At 43.7% G+C, this 27,997-nt stretch overlaps 1 protein-coding gene across 1 annotated transcript in view; it reads left to right on the forward strand.

The window, feature by feature from the left end:
* MCF2L2 (MCF.2 cell line derived transforming sequence-like 2) overlaps positions 1 to 27,997 on the forward strand; it is a gene marked incomplete at its 5' end in the record, with an annotated part of 214,247 nt that overhangs the window by 165,776 nt on the left and 20,474 nt on the right. Inside the window, 7 exons of the mRNA XM_081329835.1 lie at positions 5,196 to 5,288; positions 6,950 to 7,075; positions 8,585 to 8,806; positions 11,615 to 11,707; positions 13,082 to 13,160; positions 16,632 to 16,704; positions 21,801 to 21,904. Coding sequence (XP_081185961.1) covers positions 5,196 to 5,288; positions 6,950 to 7,075; positions 8,585 to 8,806; positions 11,615 to 11,707; positions 13,082 to 13,160; positions 16,632 to 16,704; positions 21,801 to 21,904 — 790 coding nt within the window. The remainder of the gene's footprint in view (positions 1 to 5,195; positions 5,289 to 6,949; positions 7,076 to 8,584; positions 8,807 to 11,614; positions 11,708 to 13,081; positions 13,161 to 16,631; positions 16,705 to 21,800; positions 21,905 to 27,997) is intronic.

Genomic DNA, 27,997 nt, shown 5'->3' on the forward strand with positions numbered 1-27,997 from the left:
TAGGGTCAAGAAGTTTTATCTAGCATTTGAATAAGTCTTCTTTCGTTTTCTTTTTTCTTTTTTTATTTTGTCTTCTATATATATTTAATAATGCTAAGTTTTGTTTGATCCTATATAAGTTAGAGAGTGAGGGATTTTAGAATTTATAGTTGTTAGTATATGGTTGTTTATGATTGCTTTTTTATATATATATACCTTGTATTTAGCTCTGGGAAGTCCGGGGGGGGGAGGGGGGTTAGGGGGAGGTGGGGGGGGAGGAGGGAGGGGGGGAGGGGGGGAAGGGGGGAGGTAGGGAGGGGAGGAGGGAGGGGGAAGGGGGTTTTTTAAAGGAAAACTATTTTTAAAACTTTTCAATAAAAAAAAAAAATAAATAAACAAAGAAAAAAAACACTCAGCTTGGGCCGGAAAGCTCAAAGAGCCAGGTCTTCAGGTCCTGGCGGAATGAATGAAGGTCGGGGACAGTCCTAAGCTCCACGGGCAGCTGGTTCCAGAGGGCAGGCGCACCCACTGAGAAGGCCCTCCCCCTGGGTGTTATCCGCCGGCAGTCTTTTACCGGCGGCTCCCTGAGAAGGTCCTCCCTGTGGGAGCGCACAGGACGAAGGGAACTTGATGCTGGCAGCAGGTGTTCCCTCAAATATCCCAGACCCATGACATTTAGGGCTTTATAGGTCATCACCAGCACCTTGAATCTCACCCGGAGGGCAACCGGAAGCCAATGCAGCTCGCGGAGTAGAGATGTTACATGGGAGTATCGGGAAACCTCCATCACAACTCGCGCGGCCGCATTCTGCACCAGCTGAAGCCTCCGAGTGGTCCTCAAGGGCAGCCCCATGTAGAGAGTGTTGCAGTAGTCTAACCGGGAGGTCACGAGCGCATGGGTGACTGTGCGTAGGGCATCTCGGTCCAGATAGTGTCGCAACTGGCGCACCAGGCGAACCTGGGCAAAAGCCCCTCTGGTCACGGCTCCTATGTGATCTTCAAAATTAAGAAGTGTGTTAGAAGATCCCACACCAGGCAACAGGTTGGGCTAAATCAGTGTTTCTCAATCCTGGACACTTTAAGGCAGGGGTCTTCAAACTTGGCCCTTTTATGCTGCTTGAGGAATTCTGGGAGTTGAAGTCCACAAGTCATAAAAGGGCCAAGTTTTATAGACCCCTGCTTTAAGGCCTGTGGATTACAACTCTGGAAAATTCTGAGAATTGAAGTTCATGCATCTTAAAGTAGCCAAACTTGATTAACAGTGGTGATTTCTGTGCTCCTTTTCAACTTTGTGGTTCTATGTGATCTGCTGAGTTAATATGCATGCCAGCTCAGCAAAACACCCAACTGCTGGATTGATTGCAAGCATCACTACTTTCCTCTTAGTGAAGGTACTTCTGCACAAGTGCAGACCTCTTGTCTTTTAATCTTTATTTAAATTACTGGTTTGCTTAGATTTATTTATTATTTTTTCACTTTATTTCCAGTAGCTCAAGTAAGCTTATTTGCTTGTGTGTGTGTGTGTGTGTGTGTGTGTGTGTGTGTGTGTGTGTGTGTGTGTGTATGAGGTTTCCCTAAAATTAGCCAATCCTCCATGGCTGAAGGAGTTGGAAAATCAGCACTTCTGCCATTGCCCCACTCCACTTGCTTCCTCACTATACAGACAGTTTTAATAATAATAATAATAAACCTTTATTGTCAAAAGTACAACATGTGTACATTGAGATTAGCTGAGCCTCCCCCCATGCTCTCTCCCCCCAACACACAGTGACAACAAACCCTCCATCCCACCACACTATGTGAACCAACTACACCACACACTGGCCTCCCAAGTCAATTCTGCATAAGATTATGTCCCATTTAAAAGCCTAACAGCCCACAGATAAAAGCTATTTTTCAGCCTGTTGGTACGGCTGGCTATATTCCTATATCTCCTACCGGATGGTAGGAGAGTAAAGAGATACCGTCCAGGGTGTGAGTCATCCCTGAGAATCTTCCTCACTCTTCCAAGGCAAGGTTGTAAGTTCTCAACTTACAACCATAACTCAGCCCAAAATTTCTGTTGCTAACCAAGACAGTTGTTAAGTGACTTTGGCCCCATTTTATGACCTTTCTTGTCACAATTGTGAAGTGAATGACTGCAGTTTTAAGTAACACGGTCATTCAGTAGCTTCCCCATTCCCTGTCAGAAGGCCGCAAAAGGGGATTCTGGGACCCTGGGACACGGCAACCATGATAAAGATGAGTCAGTTGCTTAGCATCTCAATTTTGTTCATGTGACCACGGGGGATGCTGCAGTGGTCCTAAGTCACTTTTTCCAGTGCTGTTGTAACTTTGAATGGTCACTAAACAAATGGCTGTAAGTCGAGGACTATACCTGTATGGCCCTTCAGATCCATGGGACAGAACCACCACTATTCTTTCAGAACATCCTGTCACGATATGGGGTCTGAATCCCTGAATCATTTCTTTCTATTTGGAATTTGATGTGTCTCCTTAAAATAAACCAGGAATGTCCATCCCCTGAAAGTGCTGCTTCAAGATGCAAAATTCAAGTTATGCCAGGACAGACTTAGGTCTCCCTTGAGGAAGAAAATGACAAAACTCAAACAAGATTGTTACGATTTATGACAGGCTCCGTTGTGGTGATGGCCGGTTCTGCTACATCCATAACTACCTGTAAACAAGAAGGGTAGAGGCTGAATTGCAGGATTCAACCTTGGTTGGTCACTGGGAGCAGACACGTGCAGAAGCCCATCCTCACCGAATGTCTCTCTGCCAGAAAGTTCCACATATTATGGTAGAGGGATGTTCCCTAAGAATGGGCTCCAGCACGAGTCCGGAAGTTCAGAAGGTTAAACCTCTGAGTGACCCAGATTGGATCCTGCAACGTTATCCTGGAATACCTATATTTGCCTTCATTCATGAGAGATTGACTTGCTAATGACACCAAGACTGTACAATAGCTGTCTGAACTATTCTCTGGCAAGCACACTATACATGTCCGTGGCTGGAACAATGGAAGTTCTAGAAGAGGGGAACAAAGGCAGTTTGCATGTCAGCAAAATGAATGATCTTTGCAAGTTGGCATCCAAATCTCTTTGCAGGAAAGGAATGGCAATTGGACATTTACTGTGCTGAAAGAGACAGATCACCCAGATGAACTTTTCCTTTTTGTAGCAAGTCAGTCTTAACTTCTGGTGACAAACCCCTGCAGTTTTCTTGGCAACCTTTTCTAACTTGGTTCGCTCCTACCTTCTTCTTAGGGCTGACAGAAAACAACCAGCCCAAGGTCACCCAGCTGACTTTGAATCTAAGTTAGAATTAGAACTAAAGTTCTCCTGGTTCTAATATGATTACCAAACTGACTCTCATATTACATATACATACATATATATATGACTAGACGCCAAAGGCGCACGGAGCACTGTTACCTTCCCACCGTAGTGGTCCCTATTTTTCTACTTGCATTTTTACGTGCTTTCGAACCACGGAGATGTCCTCGGACAAGCGCTGGCTCTTCGGCTTTGAAACGGAGATGAGCACCGGCCCCTAGAGTCGGAAACGACTAGCACGCATGTGCGGGGGAACCTTTACCTTTACATATATATATATATATATATATATATGTAAGGGACGCGGTGGCTCAGTGGGTTAGGACGCTGAGCTTGTCGATCGGAAGGTCGGCAGTTTGGCGGGTCGAATCCCGAGTGCCGCGTAACAGAGTGAGCACCTGTTACTCGTCCCAGCTTCTGCCAACCTAGCAGTTCGAAAGCACGTAAAAATGCAAGTAGAAAAATAGGGACCACTACAGTGGGAAGGTAACAGCGTTCCGTGCGCCTTTGGCGTCTAGTCATGCTGGCCACATGACCACGGAGACGTCCTCTGACAAGCGCTGGCTCTTCGGCTTTGAAACGGAGATGAGCACCGGCCCCTAGAGTCGGAAACGACTAGCACGCATGTGCGGGGGAACCTTTACCTTTATATATATATATATATATATATATATATATATATATATATATATATATATATATATATATATATATATATATATATATATATATATATATATATACATATACATATACATATACACATACATACATATACATACATACATATATATATATATATATATATATATATATATACATATATACATACATACATATATATATATATATATATATATATATATATATATATATATATATATATATATATATATATATATATATATATATATATATATATATATATATATATATATATATATATTGTACCAAAGGGACTCGGTGGCTCAGTGGGTTAGGACGCTGAGTTTGTTGATCAGAAGGTCAGCAGTTTGGCAGGTTGAATCCCGAGTGCCGTGTAGCAGAGTGAGCGCCTGTTACTCGTCCCAGCTTCTGCCAACCTAGCAGTTCGAAAGCACATAAAAATGCAAGGAGAAAAATAGGGACCACTACGGTGGGAAGGTCACAGCATTCCGTGCGCCTTTGGCATCTAGTCATGCCAGCCACATGACCACGGAGACGTCCTCGGACAAGCGCTGGCTGTTCGGCTTTGAAACGGAGATGAGCACCGGCCCCTAGAGTTGGAAACAACTAGCAAGCATGTGCGGGGGAACCTTTACCTTTATATTGTACCAGTGTGCTATTTGTCTATGGAGATTCTTAGTCATCTAGTCACGGTTGTCCCAAAGGTGCTTTTTCAAAAGACAACTGGACTTTTTCTTGAAGACATCTCGCTTCTCATACAAGAAGCATCTTCAGTTCTGACTGAATGCTGGAGAATGGAAGGATTTATATCCTTTGCAGTCATCTGGTTGTTAGCACCTGGAAGGTGGGTCACTAGCTCTCTAATTCCCCAGCATTCAGTCAGAACTGAGAATGCTTCTTGGATGAGAAGCGAAACATCTTCAAGAAGAAAAACAAAGGAACTCCAGTTGCTTTTTGAAGAAGCCCCCTTGGGCCAGTGTGCTATTTGTTTCCTAATATTGTCTGATCTCCCTAAGATATGCAAAAATGCTCTCCTGTAAGACATAATCATCTTTTTATATAATCGACCATAGGAATATCCCAAGACATTGGGCTTATAAAAGCAAAAAAAAAAAGATTATTAGCTTTTAAAAAAGTAAATGTGTAATTTATTTCTTAGTGTACCCAGTTAGATCAGTAGCATTTCATCCTCTCTTTTCCTTACGTTTTTGGCAGGAGTGTCAGAGGAAATTAGATCATAAGCTTTCCCTGGATGCTTATCTTTTAAAACCAGTCCAGAGGATTACCAAATATCAATTGCTTCTGAAGGTAAGACTCCTCAGAATGGTTTATCTGCTCATAAAAGCACCATATTTTTTGCAGTATTTGATTGAGCAAAAGGGGGAGTAATTATTCAGTCCATTCTAAAAGTGTGTTGATGCTGAATGAGGGGAACAAAACAGTTTTAAAATGAATGAAACAGAATAACAAGAGTTGGAAGGGGCCTTGTAAGTCTTCTTGTAAGTCTTCTAATCCAACCCTCTTCTCTGTACCATTCAGACAAATGGTTGTCCAATCTCTTCTTAAAAACCTCCAATGATGGAGCACCCACAAGTTCTGAAAACAAATCATTTCAGTGGTTAATTGTTCTCGCTGCCAGGAAATTTCTCCTTAGTTCTGTCCTTGATTAGTTTCCATCCATTGTTTCTTGTCTTGCCTTCTGGTGCTTTGGAGACTAAGTTCATCTCCTCTTCTTTGTGGCAGCTCCTCAAATGTTGGATTTATTTTATTTTATATTACTGAATGGATTTGGAAAATATCAGGCCCAAGGAACCAAGAACAACATGGGGAATTGCTTTGGAGTAGTTTCTTTATTGTTGCTTGCAAAAGCATACAGGAATAAAGAAACAGAAATAAACAAATACAGATATATAGCTTTTACCAGAGTGAAGCACTTATATTCATAATCACTAGATATACCCTGCAGAGACCTGGCGTCAGGCACAGAAGATCAAATCCACACATAAAGGTCAAATTAAATTGATGTATTGCTACTCATGTTTATGCACAGGAATATTCTCAGCTAATGGTTAGCACTTGCTAATTCCTTGGGGAAGGGATGGATTTGGATCTTTTGTGGCAGCGCAAGAATTCTAAACTGATGATGCATTTAACTCTGCCACCCAGCTTGGCCTACTCTTCTCCTTCTCCTATTTAAAGGACAATAGGCAGTGTTTGAGATTATATGGATGTTGTGAAAGCTAGGAGGGGTTGCAAGGGTAGAAAAATATGCAGAGATATAGTGAATACCATTAGAGTTAACAAAGTTTAATTGTATTTTCTTTTTTATCTAAAATTTAGTTTATTCCTTCTTGAATCTGTGCTCTGCACAATTTTTGTGTGTATGTGTGAGCATGCAAGTACGCCTTTGAGTCAGTGTTGACTCTGGTGACTGAAAATCCCCGCCATTTTCTTGGCAACATTTTTAGAAGTGGTTTGCCACTGCTTCCTTCCTACGGCTGAAAAAAAGTGACTGGCCCAGGTTTACCTAGCTGGCTTTGTACCTAACATGGGACTAGAACTGTACAGTAGCTTGCCCTGCCAATGGAGTGTGGTTTTTTCTCTTGATAGTCTCTTGATTAAGATATTTTTTTTGACTTGCTTGTTTGTCTGGTATTAATCCCTGGGTGTAGGCTGCTGAAGAGGATGTGTTTCTTTTGGTTTCCTCCTTAACTTTTTTAATGCCTCTTTTGAATGGTGTGTAAATCTGCTTTATCTCTATGTGTGTATTGATGGCTGATTTGTCTGAATGCAGGAATTCCAGAAATCCCGTAGCGTTTTTGGATTTGGCTTGGTCTAGGACAGTGGTTCTCAACCTGTCATCCATGGATCCCTGGGGGTGGGGGCGTGGGGGTGTCGCAATATCATCACAGGGGGTCCGTGAAGAAAAGTTGTGATTTAAATCTTAAGTCTTGCTTTTTTACAACCAGGAAATGTTAAAATGCAGCAAGAATTCCGAAGGCACTGCTGAACTTGAAGAAGCTCTGGCAACAGTTCTTGATATCATCAAGTCGGCAAACGATTCCATGCACCAAATAGCAATTACAGGCTATGAGGTAGGCCTTGCCGAAATTAAAAAAAATAGCAGCGTTTCTCAACCTTAGCAACTTTAAGATGTGTGGATTCCAACTCCCAGAATTCCAAATGCTAGCTGGGTAAAACTTGGGAACTTTGATGTTATATATGTTGACGGCAGCAAGACTATTCTATGCACAAAAATGGAAGGACACTTTAATCCCCACAATGGATGAATGGTTTGCAAAAGCTGATGGAGTTAGCAGACATGGCTAAATTGACTGCTTAGATTTTTTAAAAAAAGCAAGTACTCTTGTTTCTACTTGGAAACCACTTCTGGAATTTGTGCTTGAGATGAAAAAAAAAAGAAATTTTGATTTTGGGTTTTACTGATTAGATAGATCTGTTGTTATAGAAATGGCTAGTTTATACATTTAGATAAAAGTAAAAAATTGAGGTTTGATGTTACTTCTTATTCTGCTGCACCAGAAGGAGTCGGAAGTCAGTGCCTTTTTTTTTTCTTTCTCCCTTCTTCTCTACACTCTTCCTTTTTCCTCCCCTACTTTTCCTATTATTTGCTTTTGTATTTTTATATCTTATATTAGAAACTAATTGAAAAAAGAGGCTTCTCTTTTTCTGAAATATCTTATTCTTGCTTTTAAAATGTCAACTGTCCGGAGTCGTTCAAAGCTGGAGTCTCCAAAAGAAATAAATAAAAATCTATAGGGACAAGACTTCTTTTTTTGCTAGTAGTGGAGTACAAGTAATCCTTGACTTACAACCATTTCTTAGTGGTTGTAATGGTGCAAAGCTACTTATAACCCAGTTCTGAAGTTTTGATGGCCTCTCTTCAAGCCCCGTGACCTCATTTTGGGTGCTCGGCAACTGCCCTGCGTTTATGGCTGCTTGCAGTGTCCTGCAATCACATGACCCCAGTTTCCAAATTTCTTTCACTGAAAAGTTGCCCCACAGTGAACAGTGGGTTTGCTTAACAACTACAGCAAACAAAAGGAGCAGTGGGCTAATGCCTCCTTAAGTAACACCAGCTGCCTGCAATTAGTGCAGGTTCGCATCCCACCAGGCTCAAGGTTGACTCAGCCTTCCATCCTTCCGAGGTAGGTAAAATGAGGACCCAGATTGTTGGGGGCAATAAGCTGACTTTGTAATAATGCCGCTTGGGGGGGGTATGAAAGCCCTAATAAGCAGGCATATACATAGAATGAAGGCTACTGCTAAGCTTGTAAGCCGCCCTGAGCCTTCAGAGAAGGGCGGGATATAAATGGAATTAAAATTAAATTAAATTAAATTAAATTAAATCAGGTTGGTCATGTGATGGGCCGCTTTATGATTGTCATGACTTACAACCGTAATTGGCAGGCTACATTACAGTTGTAAGACCAGGACTTCTTGCATGACTTATCCATCTGGAAATCGAGTATGAAATTGTATTGAGACTAAGATAGTTCAGGTGTGGATGTAGCGAAAGTCTAGAATTAAATCCTTGTTTTATGCGTGTATTTCTCCTGTCCTGTTTTTCTCTTTCTCTCTAGGGAGATGTGGCTGAGCTGGGTAAATTGCTCCTGCAGGGCTCCTTCAACATCTGGACGGATCACAAAAAGGGACACAACAAAGTGAAAGATTTGGCCAGGTTCAAGCCAATGCAGAGGCATCTCTTCTTATATGCAAAAATCCTGCTTTTTTGCAAGAAACGGGAAGAGAACACAGATGGTCATGAGAAGTCTCCTTCCTACAGCTTTAAAAATTCCTTGAAGGTAACCCATTTCTTACAGTGGAAGGGAGAGAAGTTTGAAATTAAAGGACGGAGGAATATCAAGCACTTACCCCAGAATTTCAGAAGTGTTCATTTGTCAACGGTAGACAAGGATAGATCTTTTCAAGCAAGTTCAAAGGAAACATGACAATGGTAAATTCAACTATTGCCCTTGTGCAGGGCTAGGCAACCTTGGCTCTTTTATGACTCGTGGACTTCAACTCCCAGAATAAAAGAGCCAAGGTTGCCTACCCCTGCCCTTGTGGAACAATTTCTGTGTCAAGAGGAAAAAGCTTTATACCAAACATAAAAACACGTTTTTCCGAACACTATAAAAGACAAGCTAAGGGGGAAAAATGCAGTGATACAGGATGCAGATTATATGGCTTGAAACAAAATTACAGATGGATTCAAAACTTAAAACACTAAAAGAGAAAAATAAATTGAGCGTGAATACCTTAGAAACGCAAGCTGAAAATAGTAGAACAGCGTTTGTTACAGACAAAGACCAATTTATGCAGACACAGCGTAGATTGGCAAGAGTATAGGTGAAAAAGGTCTTGGAACAGCAATCTGAATATGAGTCAGAAATGTGATGCCATTTCAAAAAAAAAAGCAAATTTAAATTTAGGCTTCATCAACACAACGTAGTTTCCAAATGTTGGGAAGTCATGATTCCATTTAACTGATCAGATTTCCCCCCCTTCCGAATTGTGTCCATTGCTAGCACCACACTTTAAGATGGATTCAGACAAACAGAAAGAGCTTCATAGAATGGCAATGAAGATGGTTAGGGAACTACAAAGTAAGATCTGTGAAGAAACATTGAAGGAATTAGGAAGGATGAGAGAATATGGGGTTAGATATAACACAACTCTGGTCAAGATTAGACAGCTGCAAGATTACACTTCAAATAGAAATCAAAATAAACATATTACTCTTCACTTTTCATCTTTTTTTTTAAGGTGGGATCATGCTTAACACTCTTCCAGGCTCCCATCACATTCTAGTTTTAACCTATTTGACTTTATTGCATTTATATTGCTACCAAACATTTTTTAAACCTTCCACGAGTCTCCTCTCACAGAAACTTCATAGGTTTTGTGGTTTGCGATTTATATCATCATGCGTTTTGAACTCTAGATGTACAGAACAAGAGAATGTCTGCATAAGGCAGGGATCTTCAAAGGTGGCCCTTTTATGACTTGTGGACTTCAATTCCCAGAATTCCTCCGCCAGGCACACGTGCCTGGCTGAGGAATTCTGGGAGTTGAAGTCCACAAGTCATAAAAGGGCCACCTTTGAAGATCCCTGGCATAATGATTCCATGGCATACACTGTAATGAAGTGGAAATCAAAGCAATCCACACTGATTGTCATCTTCTTAAATTTTAGTGAATTCAATATTTTGTTCAGTCGTTATTCACGTCCCACTCTTTACGATCCCGTCCTACACTGTCTCCCGGAGTTTGACCAAATTTTTGTTCATGGCATCGATGACACTATCTAACCATCTCACCCGCTGTCATCCCCTTCTCCTTTTGCCTTCCATCAGTCCCAGCAACAGGCCTTTTTCCAGTGAGGCCTCTCTTCTCATTTGGTGGCCAAAGTGTTTGAGCTTCAGCTTCCATGCCTGTCCTTCCAAAGAACAAGATTGATGGACTTGATCTCCTTGCAGTCCAAGGGACTCTCGATTTGAAAGCAGGATTCAACATTCTTCTCTTTTGTTGTATCCTCTTAACATGAGCAAGGTTGAACCTCTGCTTGGCAGGCGCCTGGAAATTTAGCATCTTTGTGAATTTTGTGGTCGTGCTTCTGTATTACCTGTGGCATACAGGAGTGAGTGTAGTTAACAAGGAACATTCCCTGTGCCTTCTCTCTGCTATACTTGTACCTCACACACACACACCCACACACACACCAGGGCTGAATGCTAATGCAACTTTTAACTCTAGACCAAGTTAAAATATCACTCTGCCTTGCTGCCACACCATAAATCCTCATTGTTGTAACGTCAGATACCGTTGCTATAACTTAGGAACTGTGTCCTTCATGGAAGACAGCTTCTGAAGTGGGGCCTGGTGCAAAATCCCCATTAAAGACGTTTTCTTGTCTCGTTAGTACTCTAAATAACCTTGCACTTATTTAGGAGAAATCAAACTGCATGAACATTCCATCCATCCATTCAACCTGGCAATGACAGGACAAAGGTTGTGGGCCACTTATAGGCTGGAAACAGATTTCCATCTGAGTGGACTTGATTTCATCCTACAACTGAAGGTCTTCCTGTTTTCTGCATGGTTGTTGTTTACTTTTTATTAGATTTTTATCCTCCCCTCCCCAATATTACTTTATAAGTAACCCAAGGCGGTGAACATACATAATGTCCTTCCTCCTCCTATTTTCTCCATATCAGTACCCCTGTGAGGAGGGTTGGGTTGAAAGAGAGGGACAGGTCCAAAGTCACTACGTCGGTTTTCATGCATAAGGCGGGACTAGAACTCACACTCTCCTGGTGATTGGTCCAGAGTCACTGTGGGCCTTCTGGTGATTGGCCCAAAGCCACCCATCTGGCTTTCCTGCCTAAGGCAAGACTAGAACTCACAGTCTCCCAGTGATTTGCTCAAAGTCACCCAACTGGCTTTCATGCCTAAGGTGGGACTAGAACTCACATTCTCCTGGTTTCTAGGCCAGCATCTTAACCCCTATAGCAAACTGGCTCATGTGCTTTTCAGGTAAACTAAAGAGAGCAAAATGTCTTGCAATGACCAATGATCATGTCCTGTATTCAAACTTCTCTTTCAAACAGATGAGCACTGTTGGTATTACTGAAAATGTCAAAGGTGATAATAAGAAATTTGAGATCTGGTACAATGGCAGAGAAGAGGTCTATATTATTCAGGTATTGCAGTTATAGTTTTTTTTTCCCCCTGCTAATGTATTATTCATATTCTTGATTATTCAGAATTACAGGAGAAAATAAACCTTGGGGCCACAGCGAGACTAAAAAAGGAAGCAAGATTTTGCTTCCTCCCTTTCTAAGATTAATATTTGTTTCCTAGCAAGCAAGTCCTGGTTCACAGTTTGTTGCAATGACTGATTCATTGAACAGCTTTTACAAGTTACTCTGCAGTAAATGTCCCTACAAGCAGAAAATGGAAAGAGTGCTTAGATTTCCAGAACTAAGGAGAAATTTCCTGGCAGTCAGAACAATCAATCAGTGGAATGATTCAGAAATTGTGGGTGATCCATCACTGGAGGTTTTTAATAAGAGATTGGACAACCATTTGTTTGAAATGGTATAGGTTCTCCTGCTTGAGCAAGGGTTTGGTCTAGACCAGGGGTAGGCAACCTTGGCTCTTTTATGACTCGTGGACTTCAATTCCCAGAATTCCTGAGCCTGGCTCAGGAATTCTGGGAGTTAAAGTCCACGAGTCATAAAAGAGCCAAGGTTGCCTACCCATGGTCTAGAAGATCTTCAAGTCTTCAAGACCTTCCAACTCTGCTGTTCTGTAGATGAAGATATTTAGATCTCCAAAGGGATAAAAATGGCCAAATACATAGGAAGGGAAGGAATGGTAGACATATTAGATGCAAAACTGTTTAGTTGAACCCTTGCCTGAATTTCTTGCAATTGCTAAGTATGAGGATGGAGGTTGTTCTCCGAGCTTGTGGGTTGGTTTCCGAATATTTCGTTACCAGACCAGGTAACAGCTTCAGTGGAATTTAGGGAATGTCGTTGTTGGTGTTCTTCTGCTTATAAGGACTTCATGTGGTCAGTAGGTCTTGTGATGGGAGGTTCATGTCAGGTAAGGTCTTTTGATGGTTCTAGCCATGGGTCTTGTGAGGGGGCAATGGGTCATGACAGGTGAGGGTCTTGTGATGGGTCTTGTGATGGCTCAGAGGTGGGTCACATCAGATGAAGGTCTTGTGATTGGTCTTGTGAGGGGTCAGGTGTTGGTCACATCGGATGAGAGTGTTGTGATGGGGAGATCATGTCAAGTGAGGATCACTGGGAGGTGAAATGCTGGTTTGGGGGATGTGTGTTTGGGTTGGTTGAAGGTCAGTTGAGAGCCCTTATAAGCAGAAGAACACTGACATCCCTTAAACTCCGCTGAAAATGTTAGCCTGGTAAAAAAAATATTCGGAAACCAACCCTCAAGCTTAGAGAACGAAGCTCCACCCTCATCTTACACCCGAGCTACAGATGTTCACCACCACCGCATTGCTAAGTATCCTGTTGTAATTGTAATTGCAATTGTACCCTGTTTTTCAGGCAGCATCTATGGAACTGAAGAACACATGGGTGTCAGAGATCAGGAAAGTCCTAACAGGACAACTGGAAGCTTGCAGAGGTAGGACTGTAGCTGGGAGACACACCAACATTGCACATTCTTTCCCTCTCTGAAAGCTTGTAGAAACATGTTCCAAACAAACGTCACTGGAGTGCATCGAGGTACCTCAAGAGAACCACTACGTATGCCTAAAATGTATGTAAGTCAGCTGTGTTCTCAATCATCCCTTTGAACCCACAGAAGGCGCACAGAGGGATCAGCCCTTCTCTCCTTATATGAGAAAGATACAGAAGGCAAATGACCCCCTGCACTCTTCCTCTGAGGCAGTAAGAATTCATGATGCTGCCGAGTGGACTTTTCCCTCCCCCTGTAAATATTTCTCTTGTGTGGAGTACAAGACACTGATCTGTCCCCTGTGTTTCCTTCTCTCCTTTCTTTTGAGACCAGGCAGCCTTTGGGACCTATGTTTAGCCAAGATGCAGCTGCTCAGATATTCTGCATTGCTGCTGACTGTTATCTTGATCCTGTACCAGCTGTGGCAAATTGGGAGGAGGTTCCTCTGTGCCCTTCCCTCCTACATTCGTCCCCGAGGAATAAATGCTAAGGCAACCTTAGAAGTCACAGGCAAGGGATCCTTATGGTGAAGACACCCCTTCCTGTGGGATCCTTGGCACGCCCTGAGCTTGGTTGTTTTCTTTCAGACATTTCACTACCAAACTAGATAACAGTATCAGTGCTAAAGGGAGTGGTGTCTGCTCTCTTTTTATATACTAGTGGCTTGCCCAACACACCTGCCCACTAGAAATCAACACCCAGATTAGCAGAGATTAACATCAAGATTAACCCTAAACTAACAATCAAGAAGTAAACAATATCCCAGTTAAGGAACTACCAACGCAGACAAACAAGCTAACAGGAAACAACAGCCTAATCAAGGAACTATCAAGACGACTCCCATCAACACTGACAGGGCAAGTTACTGTACAGCAGGGGTCTTCAAACTTGGCCCTTTTGTGACTTGTGGACTTCAACTCCCAGAATTCCTCAGCCAGGTGCCTGGCTGAGGAATTCTGGGAGTTGAAGTCCACAAGTCGTAAAAGGGCCAAGTTTGAAGACTCCTGCTGTACAATACATAAAAAGAACAAACACCGTTCCCTTCTAGCACTGAGGATGCTGTCTTTCATCTCCCTGTTAAGTGGTACCCATCTATCTACTTGCGGTTTGCCCACTTTCAAATTGCTGGATCTGCTATGGAGCGAGTGATGGCAGCTGACGCCATCACATGGCAGCACTGAGTCTCAAACCCGAGCCCGCTGATGGTCCTAACTACGGTCCTAACTATGTGAGCTACTAGGCTCCCGCAGAAACACTGCTGTATTTCCATCAAATCCAGTGCACATAAATCTACCTTATCTAGTCAATTTCCAGGATATAGTACAATTCCTAATAATACAATCTCAGCTTGTTTTTCCAGATATACTGGCTGCTACTATTGTAACAGTTATGAAAACAAGAATTGCAAATCTGAGTGTGTTTCTCCACTCCCTCCCTTTAGTTTGGTGAATGAGAAGGGGCTTGTCTGAGACTGTTCTCAAGTTAGTTTCTTAGAAGAGTTTCAAGCCCTTCTTGTTGATTATTGCCTTGACAATGGCTCCTCCCCTCCTCATTCAAGGCCACTCCCACTAGCCTCCGCATCAGCCAAAGTCAAGCATAAAATGTTCATGTCTGAATATTGATAGACGTAAGCAAAGCAATCCTATTTCTCCATCATTGCGTGATCCTGCCCGCTGACACTTTTAATAGCAACCTGAGTTTTTTTTAGGAAACTGGGGTCAAACTATGCATTATGTTAGACAGCAAACAATAACATTTCTGTTCCTTTTCTCATTGGGAACCAGACCCCAGGTCCACCAGCTGTTTCCTATGTTAATTTAGAGTACTTTTTTTTTTAACCCATGGCAGAATTAGCTCTCGTGTTCGGTGGAAAGTCTTTCAGGCTTTTAAGATTCTGTTATAAAGTAGAATTCCTGTAAATCTTGCGGTGCCTTTTTCACGACTATCAACCTCAATGGAGTGACATGGCACTACATCAATTACTAAATTTTCCTAGGAATTGTTTGCTCTAGTGCAGGGGTAGGCAACCTTGGCTCTTTTATGACTTGTGGACTTCGACTCCCAGAATTCTTCAGCCAGCATGCCTGGCTGAGGAATTCTGGGAGTTTATTTATTTATTTATTATTTATTTTAATCCCATTTATATCCCGCCCTTCTCCGAAGACTCAGGGCGGCTTACAATCTAAGCACAAATCAAATGTGCTTAGCAATAGCCTTCATTCTATGTATATGCCTGCTTATTAGGGCTTTCCCCCCCCCCAAGCAGCATTGTTACAAAGTCAGCTTATTGCCCCCAACAATCTGGGTCCTCATTTTACCTACCTCGGAAGGATGGAAGGCTGAGTCAACCTTGAGCCTGGTGGGATGCGAACCTGCAATAATTGCAGGCAGCTGGTGTTACTTAAGGAGGCATCAGCCCACTGCTCCACCAAGGCTCACTCAGTTGAAGTCCACGAGTCATAAAAGAGCCACGGTTGCCTACCCCTGCTCTAATGATTAAGGCACCAGGCTGGAAACCAGAGACTAGTCCCTCCTCAGGCATGAAAGCCAGCTGGTTGACTTTGGACCAATCACCAAGAGACATTGAGTTCTAGTCCCGCCTTAGGTCTGTAAGTTGGGTGGGTGAATGTGGATCAGTCACCAAAAGACAGTGAGTTCTAGTCCCACCTCAGGCATGAAAGCCAGTTGGTTGACTTTGGACCAATCACCAAGAGACAGTGAGTTCTAGTCCCGCCTTAGGCATGAAAGCTTGCTGGGTGATTTTGGGTCAGTCACTCTCAGATAGGAGAAGGAAGGAGTGTTAGTATGTTCTCCCTGTTCATCGCTTCAATTCATGCTAAAGTTGCAATAGGATAGGGCAGGGGTGTCAAACTCAATTTCATTGAGGGCCGCATCAGCATTGCAGTTGCCTTCAGGCGGCCGGGTGGGTATGGCCTGGGTGGGCGTGGCCTACTGGGTGGGTGTGGCTAGAGTGCGTATGGCCTACTGGGTGGGCGTGGCCAGCTCTACATCGTTCGCATCAAGGGTGCCTATGGGGGTCTGGGCAGGAGTGGGACAGATCTGAGGGTCTCTGGCAGAAGGAGGATCTCTGGGCCAGGGCCAAGGCAGTGGGGGCCGTTCCCTCACTGTTTCCAGGATGGCTTCGCGGGCCACATGAAACCAGTTCGCGGGCCGGATCCGGCCCCCGGGCCTTGTGTTTGACATGTCTGGGATAGGGTATGCCATGTATTTATTTACTTAACCAACGTATATAGCCCCATGTATAAAAATGGAACTCTGGGTGGTGAATAAATAAAAAATAAAAACATAACTAAGGAATCTACAAAGTCTACAAAGACCTTATCAACAAGCTTATTTTTCCCCAGTAAGTGTAGAAATGAAATATTCATTTTGGTTTTCCTTCTTTTTCTGTAACAGAAGCAAGCCAGCTTCACCAAAGAATCACAGAGAGCGTTTATCACGCACCAATGAATTCATCCAACTCTTCCAGGTATGGAACACCCAAACTGTGTGGCCTAGAACAGAGGTCTCCAGTCTTGGCATCTTTAAGACTTGTGGACTTCAACTCCCAGAATTCCCCAAGCCAGCATGGCCTAGGGCAGTGGTTCTCAACCTTTTCTTCACCACAGACCCCCTTTAAATACCTTTTGTGGCCACGGACCGTAGCCACGGACCCCCAAGGCTTAACTCAAGATTTAAATTGTGACATTTCTTCAAGCATTCGTGGACCCCCTGTGATGACATCGCAGCCCCCAAGGGGGTCCATGGACCACAGGTTGAGAACCACTGGCCTAGAGTCTTCCTATGACTTCTCAGCAGTTCTGGTGGCTTCCGAGATGGGAATCCAGAACGTGTCTCCTTGTTTTTCAGAGGTTCCAGGAGGGAAATTCACGTGGTTGTAGATGCCATCTTGACAATTTTTGACTCTGACTCTCAATTGCTGTCATAAGTCAAGGACTACCTGTATAGAGGCCTAATCTAAAGCTACTATCAGGAACCTCTTTGGGTTTCTCCTAAAGCAGGGGTCCCCAATTCCCGGTCCGTGGAAACTAGCAAAGCCCCATCCAGGAGATGCAGGCAACACACAAAACCAGGCCCCCTCTGGTCCGTGAAAAAACCTCTCTCCATGGAACTGATCCCTGGTGCCCGAAAGGTTGAAGACCTCTGTCCTAAAGAATAACACAGTAGAACATCTTTTATCATGACACGTCACCAGGGTGTCATGTAATTTAATCTAAAATAAATATAAAAGTTCTGGGGGAAAGATGAGGCCAGCAAAGCTACAGAAAGTTGCATGCCGGGATGAAAGCAGGTTTAAAATTTGCTGGCTTTTGATTTGTTACAGAGAAGAGAAGAAATTCAGAAATCCACTGCATCCAAGGACAGTCTTAAGGAAAAAACTACCCTGCATGACATGACATTCATATCTTGTTTTTAAAGAGTTATGGTATTGCAAAGTGAATGACACCACAATTTTGTCCTCAAGGTGATGCATTAACAAAAGGGGCTGACAAGGGTGTGGGAACAGACAGCCAAGGGCATTTTCTATGTGTGGCATTTGCTCAACTAAGCATTTGGTTTGCTTCTTGATTAAGAAGTCCAGAGGTATAAACTGATAGATACAGATATATAAATACAGAATTACGGAACATTATTTGCAAATATCTTGAAGGTGAACCAGGTAAACTAAAAAATACACTAATCTATGTGTGCACAAATATGCAGAGGGTTGAGGACTTTCCTTGCCGTCCAGATCAGTAATAATAGAACCCTGCTAATCATGCATAGCCTCTTGTTGTGAGTGCGAGTGAAGAAGGAGAGTGCAAAAGTTGGGTTGAAACTAAACATTAAGAAAACCAAGATCATGGCATCCGGCCCTCTCAATTCCTGGCAAATAGATGGGGAAGAAATGGAGGTAGTGACAGATTTTATTTTCCTGGGCTCCAAGATCACCACAGATGGGGACTGTAGCCAAGAAATTAAAAGACGCTTGCTCCTGGGGAGGAAAGCCATGGCAAATCTAGACAGCACACTAAAAAGTAGAGACATCACCCTGCCAACAAAAGTGCGTATAGTCAAGGCTATGCTCTTCCCAGTTGCAATGTATGGCAGTGAAAGTTGGACCATAAGAAAGGCTGAGCGCCAAAGAATCGAGGCCTTTGAACTATGGTGCTGGAGAAGACTCCTGCGAGTCCCTTGGACTGCAAGGCGATCAAACCGGTCAGTCCTAGAGGAGATCAACCCTGACTGCTCTTTGGAAGGCCAGATCCTGAAGTTGAAACTCAAATACTTTGGCCACCTAATGAGAAGGAAGGACTCACTGGAGAAGAGCCTAATGCTGGGAAAGGTTGAGGGCAAGAGAAGAAGGAGACGACAGAGAATAAGGTAGCTGTATGGAATCACTAAAGCAGTAGGCGTGAGCTTAAATGGACTCCAGAAGATGGTAGAGGACAGGAAGGCCTGGAGGAACGTTGTCCATGGGGCTGCGATGGGTCGGACACGACTTTGCAACTAACAACAACAAATCAAGCATAACAAAAAACGAACGTGGGGCATGTTGTTTGAAGATTTCATTTCACCTATTAGGTCTGAATAGGTCATTTAGAATTTCCCAGAAGATGGTACATAGATGTTATGTCTAGTCAGCTGCTGAATTATACAGCTTGTCCTCGACTTACAACCATTCATTTAGCGACTGTTTGAAGTTGCAACAGCACTGAAAAAGTGACTTGTCCTTGCGCTTACGACCATTATAGCATCGGCATGGTCGTGTAATCAGAATTCGGGCACTCGGCAACCGTCATGTATGTATAATGGTTGCAGCGTACAGGTGATCATCATTTGCCACTTTCCCAGGGAGATTCCGACAACTGTGTCAAGAACAGTCATAAAGCAGGGCAAAGCTTACTAATAATTGCCTCGCTTGGTCACTGAAATCTGGGGCTCCGTTGTGGTCGAATGCCAAGGACTTACTTGTAGTTCTCTGGAGCTCAGCCACAGGTTGGCAATAGGTTAAAGGCAATGAGGTGAAGACTTGGCAGAAGAAAGAGGTTGCCAGACATGGCAGCACTTGAATTCTGGGAGTTGACGTCCACGAGTGATAAAAGAGCCAAGGTTGCCTACCCCTAATCTAGTCTATGTAGTGAAAAGAAGGAGGACCAGGGGTGACATGATAGCAGTCTTCCAATATTTGAAGGGCTGCCACAAAGAAGAGGAAGTCAAGCTATTCTCCAAAGCACCAGAAGGCAGGAGAAGAAGCAATGGATGGAAAGTAATCAAGGAGTGAACCAACCTAGAACTAAGGAGGAATTTTCTGACAGTTAGAATGACTTGCCTCCAGAAGTTGTGGGTGCTCCATCACTGAAGGCTTTTAAGAAAAGACTGGAAGCCATTTGTCCGTAATGTTATAGAGTTTCCTGCTTGAGCAAGGGTTGGACTAGAAGACCTCCAAGGTCCCTTCCAACTCTGTTATTCTCCTATTCTGTTAAATGCTACTTCAACTTGTCCTTGGCACTTTCAGGTCTAATTATCATCCTTCTCTTCCCGAAACCATTTCTGCCATGGATATAATCTAGTATGCTTCAATGAAAAAGAACGATTGCCATCTGCCCAGCTCCTATTGGACGGTTGGATTACTGGTAGTGTCTTATGAAGAACTAGGACCCCAGATAAAAAATATTTTTTTAAAAAAAATGTCATGGGGTTGTGGGCACCTGTTCTGTCCCTTCCCTATGAGTAGCCTTAAAGAGGCTCAAAAGCCCAGCAGAAGCCAAACACAGGCTGAACACACAGAAGCTGGTCCCCTCACAGCCAACTCTTTCCTAGTGTTTATCACACAACACCTCTGTAATTTACCGGGCAATGCTCCAAAGTCTTTGGCAGTCGGCAAGCAGCTCCCAAGCCCAGATGCAGGCAGACATGTTACAAATCTCAAAACGCCAACAAATTGTTCACCACGCCTCTCCTGCGCAGCCACACCCCTTTTATACTCTGTAGGGTGTGGCCCTACGTCTCCCGGCCACGCCTCTTGGGGCATTGCAATAGTTGCTGCTGCTGTTGATGACGTATCCTACGTCTTTCTCTTGCATCCAATAGGGGCTCCTCCTCGCTGCTGCCGGCCTCTGCTTGCTGTTCTGTTTCCTCCTCTGTTTGGCTGGGGTCCATAGGTACATCAGCCACAGTCAGTTCTTGCTGACTTACCAGGGGAGTCGGCCCCTCCGGCACATTGCTCGTGTCAGCTTCCTCCTCCTCCATATCATCCTTCGAGTCAGCATGCAAAGATAAAGCACCCTCTGGGGCCGGGGTCACAACAGCACCAAATGTATATTTTGCAAACAGGACCAGTTGCTGGCAATTTGCTAGCAATGAAGATGTCCCCCCTCCTCTTTCTGATCTCTGGAATTGCCCTCATTTTGGCTTAGCTACAGGAAAAGTTGAGCATCCGGCTGCCTTTTTGATGCCTTACTGGTGTTTCCTGTAGAGTTTGTCAGATTTTTACGCAGCTTGAGAAGGGAATGGGACAACTTGCCACAGACAACTCACCATGGGACAACTCCCTGCAGAACAGTTTAAAATTCTGTTCAATTATTTAAAATAAATAAAAAAAATATTTTATTTGTTGTGGACTACATCTCCTTCTGTCCCTCCTTTTGCATCCTTTCTTTAATGATTCAATTCCATCATTTTTTTATTTGTGTAACTTTTGTCCAGCAGTGAGTTGCCCTGTGGCAAGTTGGCCACGGTGAGTTGGCCATGGTGAATTGACCGTGGAGAGTGTTTCAACTGTTGATCAGTATTTTTTAAACTCTGCAGCTTTAAGATGTGTGGACTACAACTCCCAGAATTCCCCGGAAAGAATTCTGCGAGTTCCTCTCCACAGATCTCAAAGTTGCCAACTCCCAGAGATCTCAAATTGACAGATTGGTGATGTAGTTCTTTCCATTTGGTTCTTAAGTGAGTCAGTGTGGGTTGTTAAGCGAAACATCACCTGACGCAACCTGCGATTTTACTGCCAGCTTCTCCGCCGACTCTGCTTGTCGGGAAGCCAACTGTGAAGTGCACAAATGGTAATCACATGACTGAGGGGATGCTGCTAGGGTCATAAACGCGAGGACCGGTGGGAAATTTACTTTTTCAACACTGCGGTAACTTGGAATGGTTGCTAAACAAGGTGGCTGCTAAGCGAGGTACACAGACACACTCAGATCCATGTTGAGAGGAATATCTGTCCCAGTAAGAACAGACTGAGATGCTCTGCTTGTTGCAACAGATCTCTTTCAATTTTTTTTTAATTTATTTTAATCCCATTTATATCCCGCCCTTCTCCGAAGACTCAGGGCGGCTTACAATTTAAGCACAAACCAATGTGCTTAGCAATAGCCTTCATTCTATGTATATGCCTGCTTATTAGGGCTTTCGCCCCCCCCCAAGCGGCATTATTACAAAGTCAGCTTATTGCCCCCAACAATCTGGGTCCTCATTTTACCTACCTCGGAAGGATGGAAGGCTGATGCGAACCTGCACTAATTGCAGGCAGCTGGTGTTACTACCTAACCATGTTTGTTACGTCTCTTTTGACTCCACAAGGTATGGCAGAAAATCCATGAGTTTGTGCGAAAATAAATCTGAACTTTCAAGGTTGGAAACATCAAACAACCGGAACGTGAGCCCCAGCACCAGGCAGAAAAGAGGTAGGCTGTGCAGAAGACCTTCTCACTGAAAGGCTAGAAGACAAGGGGTCATGGGAGAGAGGTGCTTGGGCCGTTAGGCTATCAAAATAGGGACTGATACAGTGAAATTGTTGACTCTGTCTTGCTCTTTTTGAATAAGCAACTTCCCTGTTATAGGCCTTGCATTCAGTTGGGACACAACTCATATGGGCAGTTGGAACATGGAAATGATCAACCTTGATTTAAAAAAAAAGCTTTGATATAAAGCTTCATTATAAACAAGATGTTGAGACCCTTAAAAAGAGTGCAGAGAAGAGCAACGAAGATTAGGGGACTGGAGGCTAAAACATATGAAGAACAATTGGAGGAATTGGGTATGGACTGTCTAGAGAAAAGGGACGCAGTGGCTCAGTGGGTTAGGACGCTGAGCTTGTCGATCAGAAGGTCGGCAGTTTGGCGGGTCGAATCCCGAGTGCCGCATAGCAGAGTGAGCGCCTGTTACTCGTCCCAGCTTCTGCCAGTTCGAAAGCACATAAAAATGCAAGTGGAAAAATAGGGACCACTCCGGTGGGAAGGTAACCGTTCCGTGCGCCTTTGGCATCTAGTCATGCCGGCCACATGACCACGGAGATGTCCTCGGACAAGCGCTGGCTCTTCGGCTTTGAAATGGAGATGAGCACCGGCCCCTATAGTCGGAAACGACTAGCACGCATGTGCGGGGGAACCTTTACCTTTTTGTCTAGAGAAAAGAAGGAATGGGGGGGATGACATATAGCCATGTTCCAATATTTGGAGCGGTTCCCACAAAGAAGAGTCTCTTGCTTGAGCAAGGGGCTAGACTAGAAGACCTCGAAGGTCCCTTCCAACTCTGTTATTTTGCATTCTGTATTGATCTCTCCTCGTATGATATACTGAATGCTTAAGCTGGCTAAGGACAGGTGAATCCAGGGATGTAGTGATCAATATCTGTAGGCAGGTACAGCACAATTTTTGTATTATCTGCAACTTGACTCTTTGCTATCCTTCAAACTGATGCAGCTGAAGATGGAACATGGGGCCTTTGGTATGAAAAGCAGGCAACAAGAGTGGAGATCACCCAAGAGTGATTGATTGATGACAGACCATCATTGTGTTTACTCTTAGCAACCACACAAATATTCTCCCTGGTGTTCGTTTTCTAAGCTAGTCTGGCAGTGCTTAATCTGACTTAACAATTACTAAAATAATTTTAAAATGGAAAATTGAGAGGGATGGGAGAACACGGCAACATCACCGCCCCTGGAAAGAGTTTCGCTTTCTGGTTTGAGATATGAGAGATTGCAGAGGGAAAAATGCTGATAACTTTATTCTCGGAGAGGCTGTTGTGACCTAAGCATCAGCCAAGATTGTACAATGCCACTCAGACTGATGCGATCCCCAATTGCTAATATAAACAGCCGATTGAGAAAAAATATGAAGCTGTCCACTGCTGTCAGCTACTGACTTTGCAGATTGTATGACTCCCCCACAGAATGTTTTTTCCCAGCAAAATACACAGGGCAGTCTTGAGTTGCTTGGTTGATGTTGTATGCATCAGCTGAAAATGAAGCCTGAATCAGAAATTACTTTCTGGGTTTCAACCGCTTCCTCTCTGGGCTGTGGCGATGATGGTTGATATTCTATCCGCCTGACTGGGGAATCTCTCTGCTTGTTGATCCCATATTACAGGGGTCTTCAAACTCGGCCCTTTTATGACTTGTGGACTTCAACTCCCAGAATTCCTCAGCCAGGCACGCATGCCTGGCTGAGGAATTCTGGGAGTTGATGTCCACAAGTCATCAAAGGGCCAGGTTTGAAGACTCCTGCCACATGAGGAGAGCAAATACCAGTCGCTTTACTTTAAGAGGTGAGCCTTTGAGATGGGATTTGTAATATAGACCTTTTGTGCTAGCCCAGCTGCTGATCTGCCCTTGTACTTGGGTGGGTGGATGGATGGGTGGATGGATGGATGGAAGATTAGCAGAAATATTGTCAATTTTACCTGGATAATATTAATAGGCAAAAGATCCATCATTTCACCATTCTAACATAAACAAAAAACCCTCAGACGTCCACCAGTGACGAGGAAAACCAACAGCTGCAACTATAACAATCGCTGAGGTTCATCCTCAACGTTCTTTCAGAAGAGGCAGCCAGCCTAGCAGCCCAGAATAAATCACCACGGAGGGCAGCAACTGGTGTCAGAAGGGAAAGAGCATTTCTACCACAATGTAGATTTGCCACCTGGAGAGGACACGTTGTTTCTACCTCACCAGGTAAAAAAAAAACCTTGCTACATCTGATGCACAACAGGAAGCGGAAGAAGAAGGGAGGTTATTTTGGCCGTACGCTAGTGGCAGGTAAAAGGCTAGTGGCCTCGAGAAGCAGTTGATCTGAACTCATGCCGGGACAGCCGATCTGTTCAGGCAGATTAGCCTGGAGTCAATTTCATTCAGCTAAAACAGTGGTGGCGAACCTATGGCACGTGTGCCAGAGGCGGCACTCGGAGCCCTCTCTGTGGGCATGTGTGCTGTCGCCCCAGCCCTGCCTCCCCTGTGGCCCCCTTCTGACCAGTAGCCCCCCCGGAGGAGATTTGCCCCCGAATGCGGCCTGCACGGAGCAGCGCAGCCAAGGACATGGCAGTCGGGCAGCGGGGACAAGACTCCGCCCTCGCGCCCCGTCATGCGCAGTTGATGCTGTGGGCCGCAGGTGGAGGGCGTGGCTGCCATGGTGCTGCTAGGCCGCCTGGGCGATTTGCGGTGGGCCATGGAGGCGGGGGGCAGTTTTTGGACACTTGGTCTCTAAAAGGTTCGCCATCACTGAGCTAAAACATCCTCTAAATCAGGTGTGTCCAACCTTGGCAGCTTTAAGACGTGTGGACCTCAAAGTCCCAGAATTCTCCAGCCAGAATGGCTGGCTGGGGAATTCTGGGAATTGAAGTCCGCGTGTCTTCAAGTTGCCAAGGTTGGCGACCCCTGTTCTAAATGGAAAAAATAAGAGTGTCCTTCTCATGTCTCCCAGCTCCTCATCTTGAAAGCCTCTAGAAAGCTGCGGTTAGAACAAAATGAAACAGCAGAAGATAGCCTCTTCCCTAAGTTTTAATGGACTTAAGTTGGACTCTTTTTTTTTACAAATACTGTATAACTAACAAGCAAGTCCTGGAGCGCATTAACACCAGACATGTCACCAGAAGGCAAAATCACAAAACCGCGTCTCACTAACTTTGACCATGTCATACTGGGGAATTCACTGGAGAAAGCAATTGTGTTGGGAAGAGTTGGCGGTAAAAGGAAACCAGGCCGTCCAAGAACATGGTGGCTGGATGCCATCCAAGCTGACACCAGTCAGAGCATAGACAAGCCCAAAGAAATAGTGCAAAATCAGAAGAGGTGGAGCGAATGGATAACATCATCACAGCATCTCTTGTGCACCCCCTGCTGGCTGAGGAGAAATTCTATGATGGTTTAATGTTAAGTCTTTTCAATCACTACCTAAGATAGGGGTCCCCAACCCCACCGTCTGTGGACCGGCACTGGGCCACGGCATACCAGCAACTAGGCTGCGCAAACAAGTGAATCCCCATTCAGTGGATGCAGGCAGCACATGAAACCACGCCCCCTCTGGTCCACAGAAAAACCTCTCTCCACAGAACCGGTCCCCAGTGCTCAAAAGGTTGGGGGCCTCTGACCTATGGCATGCCTGCTCATATTTCAGCAATAGAAATGGGGATATATATTTCTCAGAATCCGGTGCACAAACATTTTTGCCCTTCCTTCTCCTTACCCAGTGCATCTTTCAGCTCCTGTATAATTCCAGCCAAATAAGCCATCCAGACAAGAATATATTTCATGATGCTTATGGTTGCAACTGTCCTTGCAACTGTCCTTGGTGAAAAAAAGTAAGGTTCTACATTTAGGCAAGAAAAACCAAATATACAGGTATAGTATAGCTGGTACTGTACCTTGCTCAATAGTAGCAACTGCGAGGGATTTTGGAGTCCTAGTGGACAATCACTTGAATATGAGCCAGCAGTGTGCTGCAGCTGCCAAAAAAGCCAACACAGTGCTAGGCTATATTAACAGAGGGATAGAATCAAGATCATGTGAAGTATTAATACCACTTTACAATGCTTTGGTAAGGCCACACTTGGAATACTGCATGCAGTTTTGGTCACCACGATGTAAAAAAGATGTTGAGACTCTAGAAAGAGTGCAGAGAAGAGCAACAAGGATGATTAGAGGACTGGAGGCTAAAACATATAAGGAACGGTTGCTGGAATTGGGTATGTGTAGTTTAATAAAGAGAAAGACCAGGGGTGACATGATAGCAGTGTTCCAATATCTCAGGGGCTGCCCCAAAGAAGAGGGAGTCAAGCTATTCTCCAAAGTGCCTGAAGGCAGGACAAGAAGCAACGGATGGAAACTAATCAAGGAGAGAAGCAACCTAGAACTAAGGAGAAATTTTCTGACAGTTAGAACAATTAACCAGTGGAACAGCCTGCCTCCAGAAGTGGTGAATGTTCCAACACTGGAAGTTTTTAAAAAGAGACTGTCTGAAATGGTATAGGGTTTCCTGCCTGAACAGGAGTTTGGACTACATGACCTCCAAGGTCCCTTCCAACTTTATTATTATTATTATTATTATTATTATTATTATTATTATTATTATTATTATTATTATTATTATTATTATTATTATTATTATTATTATTAATTATTATTATTATTAAATACGTCAGAAGCGAGAAACAAATAGTTTGAACCGGAGTGACTCAGTTTCCAGGTGTGAAATGAGGATAAACAAGATTGCTGGGGCTTTTTTTAGAATGATGATTACTAGGTACATGAGAATAATAGCGAGCCTGGGATGAGTTGCCTAAGTGACCTGGTTGATTTGCCTCCATCCTTCAGAAGCTCTAGTGTTAATTGTATGATGAAGACCGGATAGCTAAATTGGTTTGGCAGGACTAATCTCATTGTTTGACCATCAACAAGCTAAAGCAGGATTTTTAGATATAAAAGCTTATATCTTATATGATAACAGGAAAATCTTTTTCCTCTTTCTTTCCTTCCTATTTCTAATCTGGAGTACACGTATCACTGAATAGGAATCAGTAGAGCAAATCAACAGAAAAACACACCAACAAAGCCATGTTACTTTGAAGGACGAGAAGGGCTAGGGGGCCATGATAGCAGTGTTCCAATATCTCAGGGGCTGCCCCAAAGAAGAGGCAGTCAAGCTATTCTCCAAAGCGCCTGAAGGCAGGACAAGAAGCAACGGATGGAAACTCATCAAGGAGAGAAGCAACCTAGAGCTAAGGAGAAATTTCCTGACAGAACAATTAACCAGTGGAACAACCTGCCTCCAGAAATTGTGAATGCTCCAACACTGGAAGTTTTTAAGAAGAGACTGGACAGCCATTTGTCTGAAATGGTATAGGGTTTCCTGCCTGAGCAGGGGGTTGGACTAGATGACCTCCCAGGTCCCTTCCAACTTTATTATTATTATTACTTATTTCCTTAATTTTCTTTAATCTCAATTTCAGTTCCTGCACCTAGCCACTTTTAAAAAAAGTGAGGTGTTTAATATTTTAATATAATGAATTAAAGCCCAAACATGTTTAATTTTTTTTGCCAGAAACATATTTTTACCATGCTCAAAATTCAAATTCCTTCCTTTGCTTCCGGATTGCCAATTAATCTAAACCCTTGTCCAAGATACTGTGGGGTTTACTGAAGTTGTTGTGCAGGCAAAACCTGAATTTATTGGGTTAAAAAAAATCTTATTTGTTTCCCAGCTGACATATTTGGCAGATTTAAGGAAGGTAATTGAGACCACCAGGGAAGCCTGTAGGCTGGCGTGGAAGTCAAAAATAGAATCCCAGGAGATGAAATTAATAGGAAACTTTCAAGGAAGCTGTTTAGAGAAGTCCACGTGATAGTCCTCAGGAACTGAGCTCAACTCAAAGCAGACTTTCAACTACTAACTGAAACGTGTACTTTTTTCTACTAGACCAGGATTGTCAAACTCGCAACATCACGTGATATGTCGCGACATATCGCGACTTTTTCCCCCATTGCCGGCAATGGGGTGGGC

This window comes from Vipera berus (assembly GCF_964194415.1).
Source record: "Vipera berus genome assembly, chromosome: 5".
Taxonomy (NCBI): Eukaryota; Metazoa; Chordata; class Lepidosauria; order Squamata; family Viperidae; genus Vipera; species Vipera berus.